General features: G+C 42.1%; 1 protein-coding gene across 4 annotated transcripts; it reads right to left on the reverse strand.

The window, feature by feature from the left end:
* Positions 1-740: 740 nt before the first annotated feature.
* slc40a1 (solute carrier family 40 member 1) lies at positions 741-13227 on the reverse strand. Of its 4 annotated transcripts, XM_054787108.1 has the most exons (8): positions 13033-13227; positions 12819-12886; positions 10906-11065; positions 9226-9341; positions 7407-7533; positions 6910-7161; positions 5232-5876; positions 741-3473 (listed from the first exon to the last, which is right to left on the reverse strand). In XM_054787108.1, the coding sequence occupies exons 1-8, from the start codon at positions 13064-13066 to the stop codon at positions 3157-3159; spliced, it is 1719 nt and encodes a 572-aa protein (XP_054643083.1). In that variant the 5' UTR covers positions 13067-13227; the 3' UTR covers positions 741-3156. The 4 variants fall into 4 exon arrangements, with proteins under 4 accessions (XP_054643083.1, XP_054643084.1, XP_054643085.1 ...); XM_054787109.1 differs by lacking the exon at positions 6910-7161; XM_054787110.1 differs by lacking the exon at positions 9226-9341 and having other exon boundaries at positions 13033-13113.
* Positions 13228-21091: the final 7864 nt, after the last annotated feature.

The raw sequence follows: 21091 nt of genomic DNA on the forward strand, positions 1-21091 counted from the left end.
TTTTCACTTCCTTTGGTGCGGTAGCCTGGCATTCAGTTTTTACACTGTATGCTTCCATCAGGCGATAGCACCGAGTCAAGTGTTGCTTTTATTGGCTGCGTGGGTTCTAGACTGTAAAGTAGGTCCTGTAAATACGGGAGAATTGGAGGGGGACCTTTTTTTCTTTTCCTGAGCAGCAGTAACGACCTAGTTTGACTCAAATGTTGACTTCTTGTATTTGTGCTGAAGTTATCATTGGTTATATATTGGTTTCTGCTCAAGACCAAAGTACTGACTGGCAACCAGTTTAGGATGTAGTCCACCTTTTGCCCAAATTCAGCTAGGATGGATTCCAGCTCCCAGTATGCGGAGGGCCAGAAATCATCCTGAAAGGAGGAGTCATGGGAAATGCTCTGTGCTGTGGCCTCCACCGGCAAACCATTGACAGGTGTTGCCTATCCTTGCCACGGCTGGCTGTCCCATTTGCACGGCAGCACGTGAAATTGAGTCATACATTTGCAGGATTTATACTCTGAGGATTATGTTCATTTTTATGTTAAAGCCGTGTAGTCTCATTGTCATGCAATCATTTCTGGTGGACTTGCCTTTTACGTTTACGTGAACAAGCGATGTCTTAACACTCCTAATTGGCACTTTCTAACAGCTGTGGTATCAGAATACCGGAGTACTCGTGCTGTCACAATCGGAAACCTCACCTTCATGAAATTAGTGAAAACCACTGCTTCAAGTAAAAGACAGGCAATACTGCAGGTTGTTTATTTAAGACACCTCATGCATTATAAACGTTGGTGTCAATCTGTATTCTATGGAGTGACACATACAAAATGAACTTCTGATTAATCTTTTTGCCAAAAAAAAACAAATACACATTATGTATACAGATAAATTTACTTTCATGTAATGTAGTATAATTGATTATATCACACAAAAAGATAACACAAGGTATATAAAAAAACATTAAAAAAAAAGACAATACCCACATGTTTTTCCCAATTTGATTTATACAATTGTCTGTATTTGTTTACACTTAAAATAGTTTATGGCCTTTTGAACTCTTCCTGATTTTAGAAAATGATAACCGAGCTCCATTTTCAAGAGACGGTAGCACTGGTGCAAGTACAGCCCTAGCCCACCGCGCTCCAACGTGTAGTGTGATATCTCTATGTCCAATACAAGTGTCTGCACCATAACCGAAATCATTTCCTGGGTGGGGTGCAGCCACTTTTTGATCACCAGAGCGAGACTCGAGTAAGGCCTAAAGAGCCTTTGTGGACTAATCCATGTGGCTCAACTCTGCGTGACGGGAAAGACATCATGACTTCTGCAGTTATTCGATATAAGATACTCATTACGTTTTTCACTTACCCCTTGACTGAATCTGTAACAACCCTGGAACATATGCAAACATTGAGGTACACCTTACCATTTTAAGGCTACGCAGGCTATTATCCCACCTTCAGAACCAAACTGGGAATTGCCAAGGTAAACTTGGCCTGCCCGCAGTCAGACTTCCTACCTCACAGGGAGTTACTGAACAAGTAGATTCCCGGTTTTCGTAGGGGCTACGGTCCAGGACCACCCACGAATGGCAAGTCATTGAAATTTCCATTAAAAAAAAAGTTTATTTTGACATTAACTCATCAAACTAAACATCCCCCCCTCGCTCACGATGTACAATAGCACACGCAACACGTGGAACACATGATGTGACTGCACCCCATGGACTACGCGAGTACTGAAATAAATGCTTACACACTAATATACATGTAGATGAATACTATTTACACAAATTATAACCCCCAAGCCATGCTGGGTAACTTCCTGTTGAAGTGTGTGTGTGTGTGTGTGTGTGTGGGCTTCCCAGCATGCCTTGCAGCTTGTAAATTTGTTTACAACAGTATTGTTTTGCACGTGTATCAGTAGGTAATCGTCCATTTCGATGCCTGCATAGTCCGTAGGTGCATTGCATGTTCCACGTGGGGTTTTTGGTTGCACCGTGAGCGAGGTAGCCATTTGGGTTAAGCTGCTGTTGGTTTGTGACGTGTGAGTAAGAATGGAAGTATCAAGATCATTCACAGCATATAAAAAGCACCTCAAGCAAGTGGAAGTTTGCCTCCAGCTACTTTCTGCGCAATGTTGGGCAAATGGGGATTCTTCCAATAAACGGCCTCGTTCCGGAGATTATAAGCACAAAATGGGGGCGGGGTTATGACTATGCGGGTATCAACTGTACAGCTACGAGTGCGTTTTCAGGCCACACCCCACCTCTTGGTAAGGAATCTGGATTTCGGACTTGTGCAAAACAAATGATCAACTATCAGATCAGACATCAGGCGGGGGCCTAATGACGGATGTCAATCACTTAAAGTGCTGGCGTAAAAATCAACTGGAAAAATCCTAGAGAACTACAACACATCAGAGGGGGCTATATGAGGACATTAACAAGCAAAACAAGCATTGGGTACAATAACAGTCGGTAGGACAATATATACGGAATCCTTGATGATGCAAAACAGATATTTGGAGAGATTCAAACTGGATCATGGATTCCCTCGTATCCTTTTAGACCACATATGAACCAAGACTTTGGCAACTGAGAGTAAATGAAGTGGTTGCATACCAAGAATGATGACACATTCATCAAAAAGACACAACCTGCATTTCCTGAATACAGTCCATTTCAACCTTTGAGAACCACACAAAAAAAGACGAGATCCCTGTGTTGTTTGGTTAAAATAAAAATAAAAAAACTCCCAACCTGTTTGTCGTGTGTGAGCTAACACACATATGGCTCTACACTCAAGCACCAATGAAGTCACTGCAACGCTGCATGTATTTCAAATGTGTGATGCGGCTGCTAATGAGAAGCATACCGTCTGCACTTATTTAATCCTTCTGATGGTACAAGAACTTTTACATCACACTGTGATGCAGCCAGACGAGCATCCCTTGCCGTTTACCCAAAAATCTGCCTAATCTAAACTTGTAAAACTCTCACTTGTGCTCCTGCTGCAAGTAAAGCTTCCTTTTAACACACAACTGGAAGGAAGCTTTCTCATGTTAAGACAATCACTCAATCGGCTACATGTGGAGATGTTAGTCAAGTGTCAGCACTGTAAGGCTAGAGTAGAGAAAGATATACTAAGGACAGCCACATTAGACCGTGGTAGGAGGTGAATGGATGTCGTCCGTCTCCACCTTCTGCTCCGGCGAGCAGCAGAGGAACAGACGACTACCCAGACTCTTGAAGGCAAATCGGAAGTACATGATGTGACCCATGGTCACGAAGGACACAGAGATGATGACCAGCAGACCAAATGCCTCCGGGTTTGGTGCCAGGATCACCATGATGAAGTGCAGCAGGTCTAAGAGGTAATTCATGGAGTTCTGGACACCGTTGATCACACCTCGCTCTGACTCGATCACATTCTCCTGGATGAGCTGCGTCACCGTCAGATCAAAGGACCACAGGCCTATCAGAAAACGCGACAGAGGTCAGAGTCCCAACAGTCATTTGACAATGAGTTTGTTGGAGGCATATGCAATATGACAGGCATCATGGGTTGTAATGATTGACCTGTGCTAAAGTCACCAAGGACTTGTGTGATCTACAATCCAACCTGTAAAACTGATGACGTCACCATTTGGAAGTGACTCATTTATTTCACACCAGTGATTTTTTTTTTTTGCATGTTTGTCACACTTAAATGTTTCAGATCAGCAAACAAATGTAAATATTAGTCAATGACAACACAATTGAACACAAAATGCAGTTTTTAAATGAAACTTTTTCAAACCTACATGGCCGTGTGTGGAAAAAGTGATTGACCCCCCCCCCCCTTTATTATAAAGGGAGAAAAGAAATGAAAACCTACATGGCTGTGTGTGAAAAAGTGATTGCCTCCCCGTTGCCCCCCACCAGAAAGAAAGTAATTGAGATCTATCAGTCTGGAAGAGGTTATCAAGCCATTTCTAAAGCTTTGGGACTCCAGCGAACCACAGTGAGAGCCATTATACACAAAAAAATGGCGAAAACATGGAACAGCGGTGAACCTTCCCAACATCCAAAGAACTGCAGGCCTCACTTGCCTCAGTTAAGGTCAGTGTTCATGACTCCACCATAAGAAAGACGCTGGGCAAAAACAGCCTGCATGGCAAAGTTCCAAGACCAAAACCACTGCTGAACAAAAACAGCACTAAGGTTCGTCTCAATTTTGCCAGAAAACCCAAAGACCTTTGGGAAAATACTGTGTGGTCTGACGAGAGAAAGTTGAACTTTTTGGAAGGTGTGTGTCCCCCGTTACATCTGGCGTAAAAGTAACACCGCATTTCAGAAAAAGAACATCATAGGAACAGTAAAATATGGTGGTGGTAGTGTGATGGTCTGGGGATGTTTTGCTGCTTGAGGACCTGGAAGACTTGCTGTGATAAATGGAACCATGAATTCTGCTGTCTACCAAAAAATCCTGAAGGACAATGTCTGGAAATCTGTTGGTGACCTCAAGCTGAAACCAACTTGAGTTCTGCAGCAGGACAATGATCCACAACACACCAGCAAGTCCACCTCTGAATGGCTGAAGATAAACAAAATGAAGACTTTGGAGTGGCCTAGTCAAAGTCCTGACCTGAATCCTATTGAGATGCTGTGGCATGACCTTAAAAAGGGGCTTCATGCTGGAAAACCCTCCAATGTGGCTGAATTACAACAATTCTGCAAAGATGAGTGGGCCAAAATTCCTCCCCCGCGCTGTAAGAGACTCATTGCAAGTTAGCACAAACGCTTGATTGCAGTTGTTGCTGCTAAAGGGTGACCCAACCAGTTATTAGGATTTCGGGGGCAATCACTTTTTCACACAGGGCTGTCTAGGTTTGGATTTTTTTTTTGTCCCTTAAGAATAAAAGTTTAATTTTAAAACTACATTTTTGTTCAGTCATGTTGTCGTTGACTAATATTTACATTTGTTTGACATGAAACATTTAAGTGTGACAAACATGCAAAAAAAGACATGAAGAAGGGGTAAACACTTTTCCCACCACTGTATGCTGTTCATCACAGGTGAGCTACAGTCTCAGCTGACGTTGGCTGAAAGGCAGCGTACACCCTGGACTGGTCAGCAGTCAATCAATCAAAGGAACATACAACCTTGCTGATGTCGCCCCATAATGAAAGTCATATTGTGCTATAATCCAAAGCAACATTTGATTGATCAAGGTGAAATAATGTGACTTACCAACCCTCGCAGCAATGACACCAGCAAACAGCAAGCCAACAGACATGTAGGTCTTCACCGTTGGCAGATCTTCAGCTGGTGCACTGGTGGTAGTAGTAGTGTTCTCGCCAGTAAGGGCACTAGTGAAACTGTTGCCGGCCTCAGGAAGCATCTGCTGTCCAATTAAGTGGGTGTAAATGTCCTGGAAGGGGGAGACGCTGAGGTCTAAGGGGCTCCCGGGAGCAAAGACAGAGACAACGCACAGCATAAGACAAGACAGCTGGGCTACGCCGGAGATGAAGCCAGTGCGGATCAAGCCACACTTCTTGCGAACCCATGTGAAGGCAACGGTGCCACAAATGCCCGACACCGCAGAGGCTCCCATCAGTAGACTGAGGACAGAGCCGTTGAGGCCCTGTGTGTAGGCGTAGCCTGTGGTGATGCAGTCAAATCCTAGTACTGTCATGTAGAGAAACGCCAGGGACATGCCAGCAAAGAAAATGTTCTGGTTGTAATAGGCCACCCAGCCAGCCTTGAAGGTGCGTACGGGTTCGGCCACCTGATCGCAACAGTCTCGTTGTTTAGGGGAGTCCAGCTTGACCACCACTGAGGTTTCATTCATTAGTGGCTGAGATGACTCCTCAGGACTTTGGCTGTTCTCTGATTCTGCAAAAGAGGAGTCTGGATTAGCACGCAGGCGCTCAAACGCCAGTGGGTCGTCTTCACCAACGTTTTCCATTCACACATCCTAATACAGGTAATCCTTTGTGGAATGTAGATTTTCTAATCTGTGAGCAAACGTCAGCCTCGTCCATCCATCAGTAGAAACAAATAAACGTTGGATTTAGGGGTACTACAATCTCCCTCTTTTCCATTAGAAAGAACATTTCCCAACTTCGTTATATTTCAATTTTATACACATTGCTGGTTGGTAGTGGATCAAATATGGTTTTTTCCCTTAGTAAACACAAATTACTTTATTGCATTTATTTATTGTTTTCCCAGATTTTCTTTTTATATTGTCTCTGTTACAATAAACCTACCATAAAAGTTCTGGACTGTTCATACTTTATCAAGGTGCTAAACAAAATAAATTTCAATCAAACCTCGGTTCTCGAACGTCCTGGTTTTCATATGATTCAGTTTTTGACAGGAAAAATTTGCACAAAATTTTGGCCTCGGTTCTCATACACTGTCTCGGTTACAGTCAGTATCACGCATAACAAACTTGTATGTTCCTCTTTGGCACACTGAATCTCGTGGTACTAATAAAGATGTGGACTGACTACTCCCAGCTTTGCTTGGTTATCTTTAGCGTATTGATCAGCCATCTTACAATACTACCAAAAGGCACATTCATTTGGCAAACTCAAATAATCGAGTTGCATCCTGGTGAAGAAAGAAGAAATCAAGGAAACTAACGTTGCAAAATGGGTAAAGGTGTTCCCAAAACAGAGAAACGATCAAAGATGTTGAGTAGTATTTGCTGGCAAGGATTGCTGCTCCCCACAGTCTTCACAATAAGAGTAATAGAATGTATTTTTGTCAAATTTTTCAGTGTGTGGTACGGAATTGGATTTACTTATTTGCCTAAGGAATAAATATTGCTTAGGTTTTCGTGCGTATTTTTTCCCATCCTTTTGGAACGAATTAATATTAAACCGAGGTACCACTGGACTTATTTTGCCCACTCCAGTACCTTTCAAAGGGCTGAGCTGTTTGAGCTCCTGCTCTTCATGCTGTTCCTTTTGACCAGCTTTCACAGCCAATGCCGGCGTCTTCTGATAGACCTTCCACAACAGCATGTACTCCACACACATGGAGCACAGGTTCCATCCTGAGATGAAGCCACAGCCAATGAAGTGGGAGCCAAAGGACATTATCTGGCCCACAAGCATAGGAGCCAGGATGTTGGTCAGCTGGTCAATAATCCGCACGGTGGCATTCATGTCTGATGTGAGTGGGAAACATGCAGAGAGTGCAGAGCAACGTTAAGGTAATGCTGTCTGATGTGGTCTGTTGCCGTTTCTGTGTTGTACTTTCATCAAATCGAACAAGCACAACACAGAGTCGCAAAAAACTGTAAGGACATAAAACGTAAAAAGGAGAGGGAGTCCAAATTGAGGGGCAAAGTCTGACACAGTGAACGTATGTGATAAGGATCACGTGAAGTCCACGTGAAGCACAAACGCTGACCTGCCAACTTGCTGCTGTCCTGACCCGCAACAACAACCACCCAGTCCCTCTGGATGGTGATGGATGTAGCTGTGCTGGCAAGGTTGGCCATGTTGGCAATGCTGATCACCAGAATGTAGCAGGTGGTCTGAAAAACAGTGAAGTTGGAATGGCACATCATCACACTTATGAAAATGCATGAAAAGGTGGAGCAGATTTATTTTATTTTTTTTCTACACGCACCCTTCAAGCAGTGTCTTCAATTCAAAGAAAAGTGAAAAGATTTCCTCGATCCGCAACCTGTATGCAGATCTAGTAGATTCTTTTGTAGTCCATGTTGATTGTTTATTCATTTGTTTCTATTTATTCTACTCTACAATACCCACAAATTCTCACATTTTTGCCCCACCAAAAAATTCTCTCAAAATATATATTTTTTTTTCCACAAAAAACACACGTCATTCACCCCAAGTTGATGATAATTTATAAATGCATGATAATACAGGTAAAATGTACAGCATACGTGTACCACTGTTGGAAAAGCCCACACTTTTTACATGAATGCTTCTGTGGTAATGCTTTTTCGTCAAGCATTGATATTTTGCACTTTGTTCGGCGGTCCTTGAATGCACCATAATTGCTGTGTGATGCAAAAGTGAAATCGGCTTGAAAACTTGCAGCGAAGTGAACAAGTTATTAGTCGGGGTGTCATGAGACATTCGCTTCACGAGACGAGACGAGATTTGGAACGAAAATGGGGGTCTACTCTATTAAACCATACCATGTTTACGTAACATGAACATTTGTCAGTTCTTTCCATTATACTGCAGTTTATTAGTACTTTGTGTTTATGGCAAAAAGTTTGGGGTACAGTTTGGAAGTTGAAATGCTAACATCAAAGGTTCGAACATACCGAGTTGCTCGCTGTGATAAGAAAACCATTTGAAAAACGGCTGTAGACTCATGACCGGGGGGGGGTAATGCTCAACATGTGACTTTGTTCAGAACAATAAAGATTAGAATATAGAAGGCAGAATGTGGACATGCTTCACTTGTGTACTAAGTGGGCTAACTTTGTTGATCTTCCGTAGTCAAACACGCACGCAGCTGCTGTGGTCAGAATAGCAACAAAAGAAATGGCCAGCCCACATTTCACTGTGTGTCATATGACAAGCCTTGAAGAACCTGCTGACTGCACAGCCCTTCAGTCCCACATTCATTCTCCTCTTTCACCAGTTTCTCCACCCCTAGCGCGCGCACACACGCACTGGCTGACCCTGTAAACTCTTTCACATGGCAAAAATGTCATATCACAAAGTGGTCCCATGAATGCAGAGGGCCACCATCCTCACAAACAGAACCACTTGGGCTTCTGGAAGGTCCAGACTCAGGCCTGAAGCTTCTGTGGCAAGGGAGCTAACAAAAAGTCGCATATTTCAACAAGTGCAAACATGCCTCCTGCACTAACAAATGCTATTTTCCTCACAAGGCTGTTAGTGTTGTTTGTGAAAGTCATATGCTTCGTTGCTTTGTTTGTGACGGAGTCTTGGTTGTACGATCTTTATCACGTTCAATACGCAATCCCTAAATTTGAAAGCAAATCTTTGAACTGTATATCCTGGATTCAATTAGAACTGAACAAAAGTCGTGTTTTATTGTCCACGCTCATTTCAGGCATTCAAAGGCGTCATAAATAATATTGACGTGGAAGTCCATATCAGTAAAGTAGTATCATATGGGGTCAGGCTGTTGTACTTGAGGATCAAAGGTCAAAATGCTTGAAGCAAAACCGTCCAATCAGATCACGTCCAAAGAGTGAGCAGCACACCGCGCAACTTACCAGGATCCATCCATTGTAAACCTCCGCGAGCTGTTCTTTGAATTGGAAAACCACCATAAGGAGAATCCCGCACGCGATGACGCAACTGTTCTGGACGACCAAAGAAGTCTGGGCCACTGTGGACGCACAACAACAACATTAGGAACACAAATGCGACTAAATACAAGAGACTGCTGTCTGGTGAAGTTTATTCCAGGACTCCCACGAGCTCTTTGGATGCACTTCCTGCACCCTGATGCCGTACATTCTGGTGGTGGTGTATCACTTTAAAATGAACCAGTAGAAAGATTCTCCACTCAAGGTATAACGGGGGATGGGGCCTATCCCAGATATCCCATATTCCGATACTGTCCAGCACTTAACTCCCGATACAGATAACAAGCAATACAGATATCGCAAGCAGCTCTTCCTTCAAACTAATGTCAGGTCATATCTTGTGTAATGAACACATGATGATTCTTGTACTGTGATGGTGATGCCACTGGATGCATTTCACAAATACGCAGTTTGTGCAAAATAAGACAAATGGCGCAGTATGCAGTACAAGTTATATAAAAAGTGCCATACTTACGGTATTTTTAAAAAATGTCTTAACAAAATAGTCATTAAATTCGCAAATACGCATCGAGTAAAGGAAGATTGGAGAGCTGCACATTTCTGTGTGGCACAAACATCTGTAGAAGAACACAGTAAGTTCAAAGCATGAAACACTGGACCAATGCAGTCGGTAAAATTATAAACGGGGCTCATTCTTATTTTTCTTTTGCTGCGTGTGACTCCGGGTGATTCTTCCTGAGGTGTGATATTAGATGACAAGCGTTGAAGGAAGACACCTTACTACCCCCTCGCATAACCAGCCTTTTGTAATCATTGCAAACTGCATATTTACAATCCAAAAGGCGAAACTTGGAAATAATTCCAGACCGTGGACATACTGAGCTAGCAAGTTTGTTGCTCTACGGACATCACTCGTGCTGATGTCATTATCGGTAAAATACCCCCCGAGGTAATATGTCATTTTTATGCCAGTATCGGCCGATAATATCGGTCAGCTGATCAGTTGATTTAAAAAGGTACTGTCCCTCTTCGTCTCCAAACTAATCTTTTTTTCAAACAAAAACACACCATCGGTTAGTAGATGTTACCAATAGTGGTAATATTTGTCACAGAGGTTATAGTGAATTTTTTTTTCTACCCAAATAAAACAAATGGGGCTCATGGCTTCCACTCACCACTGTCTCGTATACTTGTACACGTCCGTAGCGTGTGCACATGCACAAGAGCAGTCTCAGTGGAGCGATTTGGAGTCATTGTGTGGTTACGATAGGCTATACATTCAATGATAACCAATGTTAGTCGCTAAACTTTGTCAAATTGCTATTAACAGCTGACAACAAACAAAACCAATGCACGTGCGTATGTGTTACGTAGGCTGTGGCTTAAAACGTCGGAGCAGGAAGAGGGCGGAATATCTAGATTTGAAGGTTACCGCCCCCATGCAGTACCAACCCAAGGCAGACAGGACCTTTAACTCAAAATTTGGCCAGGGTATGAATAATTTTGGGCTTAACAGCCATGTGGATCACTACATTACCAAGGGCCACTCTTTTTGCATTTTCGATCAAATCTATAATGCAATTCATATGAATAACTTGCTGAAGAGAATTACTGCTAGCTCACCTTTGAGTCTGGGGTTCCTGTCCACCCAGTCCCCAATGATGGCCCCCAGCAGCAGCACAGAGCCGGCCACCACCAGCCCGTACACCGCTGTGAGCAAGAGGCTGTTCCCATACAGCTCTACCAGGAACACAGCCACAGCAAAGTTCCACATTCGATCGCCCTGCAGGTTCAAACTCAGATTAGGTTTGTCACAAGAATCAATATTTCAATACAAAGTCGATATCAACATGCAAAATACACATCGATAACTGCTTTTTTAGGTACCGTCAGTATCGACTATCAAACTTCCTCGGCAAGCCGTATCGACTAACTGACGTGGGCAGTATGTGCGTATGAGCACTGAGTCCACAAATGATAAACTATTTTGGAATTGTGTTTTGTAATACAGTGTTCCTTAGTGCTTCTTTTTTTACAGATTATGACTGCTGTTCCAGGCTGAGCCTGGCCCTTTAAGAAGAATTGCATTGTGGGAAGTTGAGTGGTGTCGTTCTGTGCTTTAGCACGAGGCAGCTGTGTTTCTCTGTATGCACGGCCCATTGTCTTCTGCGTCCTGATTGGCTGTAGACCATTGTCAATCAATCCCCTTTGTGTTGTGGTCATGGCTACCAAACTAGCTAACCATTTGAGCTGCTCGCTAACCATCAACACTGTAAACAATAGAAGAAACACAAGAAGCTGTGGAGGGCGACATGGCTCAGGTGGTAAAGTTGTCGTCTCCCAACCTGAAGGTTGCGGGTTCGGTCATCCGTCCTCCCGTGATCAAACCAAACCTAAGCCGCTCTTGATGCCGCGTCATCAGTTGGTAAATGTGCTAACTGTGTCAAAGCGCTATACATGTGATTTACCATTTACCAAGAAATGCTGGAGTCTATCCCAGCTGACTTTGGGCGAGAGGCGGGATATACCATGGACTGGTCATACAGACTAACAACCCTACACACTCACATTCATACCTATGGACAATATAGAGTCTCCAATGAAGCTAACATGCATGTTTTTGGAATGTGGGAGGAAACCAGAGTACCTGGAGAAAACCCACATACACACGGGGAGAACATGCAAACTCCACAGAGATGAATGCCCAAACGGAGATTCGATTGAATCTTCCCGATCTCCTGATCGTACGGCCAACATGCTAACCACCAGGCCGCCGTGTGGCCGTATCGACAACTGGAATTCTGGTATTGTGACAACCCATTAACCCATTCTTCATCTCATGTTTGGCGTAAAAGGAGGCTGCTAAAATAATACAATCGCCTCAGTGCAGAACATGTGATAGGATGTTGTGTAAAACTAAATAGATATATTTATATTCATTTATAAGAAAAAATAAATTGGGTCAAAGCGCTCACAATCAACAACGATCGTCTTTGTGTAAAACCATATGTGCAAATATTTTAAAAGCAATGTTTCTCACACATTTAAGGAATTTCTTCAGTACCCAGTTTGCATGAAAGGCATCCTGATTTACGACCTCCTAATGGTAATGAGAGATTCTATCTGAACTCAAGCCTGGTGTACTCAGCGCTTACGTTAAACAGTAGGATGACTGAGTTCAAACAAACATGGTGAAATACACTCATTTTCGTTGCTTTTGCTTTTTTTAATCGGCAAGTAGTGATTAATTACGTTGTTTTATCACAAATCTCACTCAGGTTGCTAAATGCTTGACTTTTGACAATAAAAAAAATGTAGAGCCAAATCACGACGCTACCACCACTGACATACTAACCTAACTCGTCATGCACCAGTGGGAGAAATACAAACAGGTGCTTCTTGCCCATTCCACTCCCCACACAGCCTTTTGTTGTGTGTATATGGGACAAGCTCTCGTGTCTCATTTAATAATTTAGAATCGGCTTCATACATAACACCCACGCATTATGAGCGACACTTTTAACGTGTTCACTTACCCACGTTGACAGGGCATGTCCCATATAGATAAGGAATTTTGCTGAGGTGAAGAAATCTCGAATAGATTCTGTGAGGGAGACATATCTTCATGTCAGAATTAAATCACGATTTCAGATGATGCTCCTGACTCATATCTCCAATTCACGGGGGGTCCGCTTCGAAAATATTCACACAAAAAAAGACTATTTGCTGAAGACAATAAAGGCAACGTACCACAACATGTCTTCTTGGGTGCAGAGTTTTCCATTTTAAAGCTGAAAGTAGACCTGGCGTATGCGCTTCAAACTGTATTTGCTTGATGACTATTTCTTCATCTAACTGCGTCAAAAAAGAACAAAAATGCCGCGTATCTCCCTCTTCCTCCCCTCCAAACTTAGCTATCACTGTAGCTGAAGTTGGAAAGAAATACCTCGATGGAAGATATCGAAAAAAACGCCAAACTAGGGGCTGTTTTCTGCAGACGTCTCTTGCGCTATCGCCTCCGTTGTCCTGGTCTGTGTTTATGTCCTGCGCGAATATAGCCGTCCCCCCCTGCGTCACGTGACCCGCCACAGTCCATTTCTAGTCACATGACGCGATGACGCTCTGCTCAGCATCAACACTCTGAAAGCTGTTGTTACTTGTGTCTTATGTGGATGTCTCGGATTGTTCCATGATTCTATTGGGACCAGAAGGCTGCAATGTGATGTAATGACGCCTTTCTCTGCTGTACTTTCTTCTCTTTTTGAAATATTTGGATTTATTTATTGTATTCGTTTATTTACGTAAACTTACATCCTGATAGTTTGCACAGTTCCTGTGTATCATGCGGATGTTTCAGTCAGTGACGTTGGTCATTGGGGTGGCCAAGGGAGACCAGGGGTGACAATAAGTTGATACCTGAAATGTCCAGATGGCCAATTCATTCAGCAGAGCGTTAAATATCTTTATCGCATTTGACAAGTTGCTGAGTCTACCTGACACATTGACGCTGGCGCCCCAGCTTATGTATTTCAATAATGTAAAAAAAACCCACTGACTATGGCTTTCACTTTCTAGAGAAGAACAGCAGCAACAAGCCCTCACTCCGTCACGATGTGGAGGACTGAGCGCCTTATTGTCTGATAGGAAGAATAATGATGTCACGCTTATATTAAAGACATGACAAAGCCTGCAGATTGTGACATTGCGATCAATCATTCCAAAAATTCCATATTGTACAATACTTTGAGCCTTTCAGGGCATGGCTGCTAGCAAACAGAAGCAGCATACATGATGTTATGCATTATCTAATGTACCTGTTTACAGCCAGGAGGGGGCGCTGTTCTGTCAGCGACAGTTTTTTCGAACAGTGCTTTCAGTTAATTTCAAGGTAAACTACATTATAAGCTATACTATACACCCTAGGTTCCCAAAGTGGGGTACACATACGCCTAGGGATACGATAAATGTCGTAGGGGTGCGTGAATAAAAATGAAAAACATCGTGACCACATTGACGTCTGAAAGCCTAACACGAGTTAGGCAGTGCGCTTGAACGCCTCATCAAGTGAACAGTGCCTGCACAGCGCAGACAATACAGTGTACAAGAAAGGAGACAGACAAAAAGTTATTCATTGTTTCCATTACAGTCATCCCTCGCCACGTCGCACTTCGAACATCGCTCCCACGTTCTATTTCTAGTTTTCTAGTTTTGCAACAATTAATTAATTAATAAATGATCACTGTTTGTGCCTGACTACGGCCTATTATTAGTCAAAATATTGACAGACAAGTCATATGTAGTAATCAATCCAGTGTATAAGCCGCTGATTTTGATCCATGCTTTGAACCCTGCGGCTTACGCAGTGTTGTGGCTAATGTGGTTCTAGTCTCTAGTGTGTTTCTGAGCAGTCATTTAGCACTTTGTGCGCGCACCCTCATCATGGGGAACACGTGGAGAGGTGCATGTGACGTGGCTTTCAGGCGGAAGGCCATCGATCTAGCAGCTTTTGCTTGGGTCTGCCGGTGAATCTTGGCAGTGTGGAGCGGTGTCAGGAGGTCCACTGTCGCCTGTGGGTTTCTAGGGGCTGGACTGCTGGGTGCTGGGGAAGACAGCACAGGCTTGGGGGCTGATTTGTCTTGGGGCGAGGGTGGCGCTGGGAGCGACAATGAACGAGGGAGAGATACTGGCGGGGTGTGTGGCGAGGGAATTGTGGAGCTGTTGGTTTTTGAGAGTGAAGAAGATTACTTTAGTGGTTTTAATTCCCAGGAGGAGGACAAGGACAGCGATGAATTACTTTTCTGGTAGGCTACAGTTTAGTTAGCCGTATTACACGCACTGTTCGGCACTGTTTCTAAAAAAGCATTTATTTAATTTAAAGTTTAAAAAAATCTTTCTGTCTACTAAATATCCCATATTACGATGACGTAACTGCGGTCTATACAGTATACTGTATGTATACGTCTATACATATGTATATCTACTTTTTTTCCCTTTAAATTTAGTAGGTGCGGCTTATATACAGTATATATGTTTTATTTTTGATTGAAAATAACATGCAAGCATTCACAGGACAGAGAGAAAAAAGTAAGAGAACCTCGACTATGGATTCTCCAAGAGCTAACCAGAGTCGGATGCGAGCCAACCTCATGGCATCCAATCATTGAGATAAGATTGGAGGCGTGGCTCAAAGCTGCTGTGGCCAATAGCAAACATGAACCAATTTACAATCGGCTACATTCTTATGGCAGTTTAAGTGTCCTAGTTGAAAAAAACAGAATGGCTTCAGAAGAAGAAAGTACATGTTCTGGCGTGGCCCAGTCAAAGGCCTGACCTCAAGCGAGATATTCACACCAAACATCCCAGGAATCTTGCTGAACCGCACAGTTTTGTAAAGCGGAATGGTCCTAAATTCATGCTGATTGTTGTGCACATCTAACCTGCAACTACAGGAAACGTTTGGTTGCGGTTATTGCTGGCAATGCAGGGTCAATCAGTTATTCAATCCAAGAGTTCACCTGCTTTTTCCTGCCTGTCCTGTGAATGTGTACATGTTATTGTAAACATATCATTAGAATAAATAATATATAATATTATAAACATATACGTAAAACATATATCATAAACATAACAAACATATCATTAGAATAAATAATATATAATATTATAAACATATATGTAAAACATATATCATAAACATAACAAACATATCATTAGAATAAATAATATATAATATTATAAACATATACGTAAAACATATATCATAAACATAACAAACATATCATTGTTTGTGTGCTATTATTTTAAGTTTAAGCATTATCTGTTTATTCTTGTAATTTAGATTAAAATCAGACTACATTTTATGACCAATTTATGCAGAAATTGAACAAATTCTAAAGTGTTCACATACTTTTTCCTCCCACTGAATCCAAGCTCCCCCGGGGGGTGATTTGCACTTTAACAACAAAATAACAGAACTTTTCCTGGATTAGAATAGGGTGCATGTACTTCATGTACAGATCAATTGTGAGAACACAAACGTTTTTCAGTTAATAAAATAAATAAATGCAGTGGCGGAGCTACGGGGTAGCCGGCCACCCCCACGGCTGGGCGACAATTTTGACAAACGCGCCTGTTTCTTTTCCGCTTGGACGCATTTCACTGCAAGTACACAACCTTCCGTGTGGAAGAGCTGTCAATAAAAGCGCGTCTTGCGTGAACTGCAAGCGGTAGGTACGTTTTCCATGATGACTTTGGTCGGTTCCGGTCAGGTTTTCTCACCATGTTGACTTTGACTTCAGTTCTGAAGCGTGATTCAGCACATCAATCTGTTAACATTGGAAGCTCTCTGGAGCAGCATGAGTGGGCATGGCACCCAAGGAGTCTAGAGTTAAAACAGGAGTGCCGATCGGCATCCGTATTATGCCCTGCACGGGTTTGGCCGCCATGATGGTGAGCAGAATCCAGAAACTATGCAATGAAAACATGTCCTTGGCACACTGCTCAGCTATTTCTTGTTCTAATAGACGTTCAAAAGCAGTGACAGCGCTTTTGATGGCCACCCCACTGGCCATCTACACAATTCAATTCAGTGCCTCAACAGCCATAAATGTCACCACACAGTGACACACCGATGTTGCACGTCCACGTCGCAGCTTTATTCCCTGCCACCATTGCATCAATTAATAATAAATGATTAATAAAACTGTTCACATTTGCATTACAATGCATCCAAAAATGTTTTTTTCTCTCCCACCTCTAAAATAAGTATTAGAATTGTACATGAAGGAGCAACTACCACATACCACACCAACTTCACTTAAGTTGACTTTACAAAAGTTGGAAATTATGAGTAAATTGATCTTCCACCATGTGCAAACTATAGAACATGATTCTTTTATACAGTATACAAGTATGTGTACGCATCGTAGGTGTATCAGTGTTTCAAAGCAGCTCCAACAACATTTAGTGAGTTAACATTTTCAATAAATCTGTCCGTGTCGTACAAATGTACAACCTTCACCAAAGACCACATGTACACAGTCCCAACTGAGAAATGAAATCAAACAATTAAAGGAAATAAAAATGATATGCAGGCGATTTATCTAACTTGATCATTCAACACCTGGTGTGTTTAATTTTGAGATAAAAGAAACGTCAACGGGCACACTGTGCAAGCATTCAGACACGAATGAATCTCTTCATTGCCTTGTCCTTGAGAAGCAGCGGACAAACAGAATGTCACTGGCGCTGATCAAACACAAATTGCTCACAAAGCACACATTTGGATTTATTTGTATTTGGGACGGCCGCACGGTGTGTTTGCATGGTTTTTTCCTATGTGTGTGTGCGTGTGTGTGTGTGTGTGTGTGTGTGTGTGTGTGCGCGGCAGGGGTGGGGGCGTGGTGTTCTGGTACGCCGGCTTACTACCGCATTCCAAAACATAGACCATAGGTTTGATATAATAGCTATCCTGTTATTTCAAATGAAGGAAAAGACATTGAGCTGACAGATCATCTACACATAGAGCATCTCATTTGTTTGGAACTGCGCTCTTTGGATGGAAATGTTTATTCAATGCAAAATTAAAAATACGCAATTACTAAAAAGCAACGTTTTAGCAGGAAAACAAATAAAGTTATTTGCACAAATCATAAGCCTTGAACAGAGTTTGAACAGTGATATCAAATAGACTGTAGCGGTCTGGAATGGAATGGTATTTTATGTTTTTGTCATGTTTTTGAATGAATATTGATTCTGAAGTGCTCCAGATGATGTTGCAGTGTAGAGGTTTGGAGTTGTGTGACAGGCAGCTTTCACCAGTGATCGCCAGTGAAAGTTATGTAATGCTTGAAGTTACCAGCAGAAATGCATCTGAGGCGTATCGGAGACTATGTATTTGGAGATGAACGTTTGAGTGGGTTTCATGCTTTAGCCATAACTGTGTTCATCCACAGTACACAAAGTGCCTCTCTCTCTCTGTAGAGCCACGCATTGTTACATTACCTTTTTATCCATGGTTTCTAACTGTGACGTGATAGCTGTGGTATTAACAGGTGGATTAAGTCGGTTAAGTCCCCACTGAAGGCCCAGGTACCAAATGCACGGCCCGTCAATGGTTTGCAGTGATGTTCAATCACACTGGATCTTACAGAGGGTTGTTTGTAATACTTGTAATACTTTGGTTGCCTCATTTAATGACAACAGCAACAATAACAATAATAATAATACATTTGATTTGTATGGTGCTTTTCTATGCTTTGACACTGAGCACATTCAATCCACACTCACACACTTCGAGCCATCTCTGCAGAAGGAAACAAGAAAAGTGCGGGCGGCACTGACGGCCAGAAGAATAAAGTAAACAACAGAGTTACTGGACGACCTGCTCTACCTCCTGAGCCACTGCTTCCAATATGAGGATATACACACTGAATAGTGTAACCCCAACAATGACAAAATAAATCATTATTTTGTCCAAGGTAGAACTCTTGAATTAAACCTCAGTAGATTGTACAAGTGGTCATAATGTTGTGTTGTACAAGTGGTCATAATGTTGTGGTTTGTTGTTGGTGTTTTGTGGTTTCAAGTCGGCCTATTGTGCTCTAAATTGATGCAATGAATAAACAAGCACATATTTGTTATTTGTCACTGCCGTAATAACATTTTTAAAAACTCCAAAGGAGTCAGTGCTTCACCAGCCATGAACCTCAGCGCACGTCACTGCGTCCGACTATCTGCACACTAAGATGGTATGAACTGCATTAACGGCCAGACTATTAGTGGGCTGTGAGACAAGCAGGTGCAGGTATCCGTCCTATACGAGGAGAAAGGTGCTTTGTCACTGTGTGGCAGTGCAGCCAGTCTGCCTTTGACAGGGTTTCTCTTCAGCGTGACTCGCTGCTAAATTTGGACTACCACTAGCATAATATGAGAATGACTTGCTTAATGTGGCCATAAAATAACGTGATGCACAAAAGCCACAACTAAAGGATATGTGTTGGAGGGAGCGTGTCAAATATCAATTATATTTTGATCCATTCATAAAACAAAATGACCGGTTACGTGAGTGACCCAAAACTGCAGACATAATTCTATAATTATTGCCTTTACCATTGTTGGAAGATAACAGTGTTTTCATTGTATGGTCTCCATGACTAACTACAAATACTGGTGGCCAGTAACTCCACTTTCTGGAGAGCAGCAAGACAACAAGAAACATCCAAGTCTTTTTCCTGCCAACTCTTTTTTTCCAAGAATTGAAGTTGTAAACACAGCTGTTTCAGATCAATACATTATAACAACTCGGTGGACAGCAAATCAGTGCTACATCAGTGATTTACTGTCACAGTGCAAGTTTGAAGGGTGTTTGACACAATCAATACACGCCGTCCAGGTTCTTCTTTTATACTTACCACAAAATGGATGAATTATTGGATACAATTAGGTCCAGAAGGACACTGGATAACTGGGCAATTAGCGAGTTTGTTGCATTTGGCTGAATATGAGCAGAAAGTGAAGCCAGAGACACCCCAAAACTCATATTGTTACCCATACATGTCCATGCTGTAATACTGCATGATGTGGTATACTTTGGATCATTCACGTTTTCACAAGTATACACCTTCCTTCCCCAGAATATTCTTGACTTCTGTTTATGTTGTGAAGGGGATTTTTTTTCCGCCATCAAAGAAAGCAATCTGACATCATCTACTTTAGTTTTCTTCTGTGGTTTTACGGCCTTTTTGGTGGTGTGGAGTTCATCCATGCTTTCTTTGTTTTTAGGATTGGTTTTCAGAATTGTTTTTTATCATCTCTGTTATGCAGTACATGTACTGTGTTTTTTTTTTTGTTGTAATTATCAGCCATATACTGTACATTACATGTCCATTAATAGTGAAGCAAGACCACTTAATACTTTATTTTCAAATGCATCGTCACCAATATGCTTGACTTTCACTTCTGCTAGTAACGTCAAGCATTAGCAACTTCCACCGGAGATCAGCGGTACTTGTAAAGTTGGCGCTCAGCGAAATGTGACAAGTGTAAATAGAAGAGTGAAATATCATCTGAAGCACAGAGAATATGACAAAAACATCAAACTTTCAATAAAAAAAACATCTATTCGTCAGAGATGTCAATTTCTCTTCCACAGTCAGCCGTTTTGGGCGGAACCTGGCTTGTCATACATTTTTGCTCTGATCAACCAATCAGAGGATGGAAAAATGTTGACGTCACTGTTGGCCAGCCTGTGAGGTCTATCTGAAATCTGATTATGAAGGCCCTGGGCAGATTGCATTGACATGACAACACATGGAAGCTGAAATCTAACATACACATACGAAATGACGATAATTGACTCTTGGGAATAAATGAATACAATTTAACGGAACAAATACTAGAATTTGAATTGTAACTGTGCGGCACTGCTTCTGATAGTGTTTAGGCCAGCAGAGAAGGCTTTGTTGGCCCTGACGGCACATCACTGAGTAATGTAAATATTTATAAATATATTAAATTTTTTTATTATCATTACCTAGCATGCACAGTATGTCAGTAACAGTCTAAAACACCAGGAAGTGAACTAGGTCAGTCCAAAGTAGTAAAAATAATCCAGGTTTCCAGGAAATACTGTACACTAAATCTAAACGTCTTGGTCAAAAAAGAGCAGTCTAAGGAACAAAGTTGAGAAAGATACTGCATTACCTTCTAAACTGAAGTTGGAAGGTGGAAATGTACCTAAAGAACAATCTGACAGGGTGGAATGGAGGTGCGATGATTAATATAAAGTGCATTATGCAGTGACATTCCA

This window comes from Dunckerocampus dactyliophorus, chromosome 9 (assembly GCF_027744805.1).
Source record: "Dunckerocampus dactyliophorus isolate RoL2022-P2 chromosome 9, RoL_Ddac_1.1, whole genome shotgun sequence".
NCBI classification, from domain to species: domain Eukaryota; kingdom Metazoa; phylum Chordata; class Actinopteri; order Syngnathiformes; family Syngnathidae; genus Dunckerocampus; species Dunckerocampus dactyliophorus.

Excerpts from the sequence above, each read along its gene's own strand:
- slc40a1 (XM_054787108.1), bottom strand. The coding sequence starts at position 13,066 with ATGGAAAACTCTGCACCCAAGAAGACATGTTGTG. Across the intron at positions 9,342-10,905 it reads CAGGAACCCCAGACTCAAAG|TGGCCCAGACTTCTTTGGTC; the intron begins GTGAGCTAGCAG and ends GTGCGTCCACAG. Across the intron at positions 7,162-7,406 it reads GGACAGCAGCAAGTTGGCAG|ACATGAATGCCACCGTGCGG; the intron begins GTCAGCGTTTGT and ends CACTCACATCAG.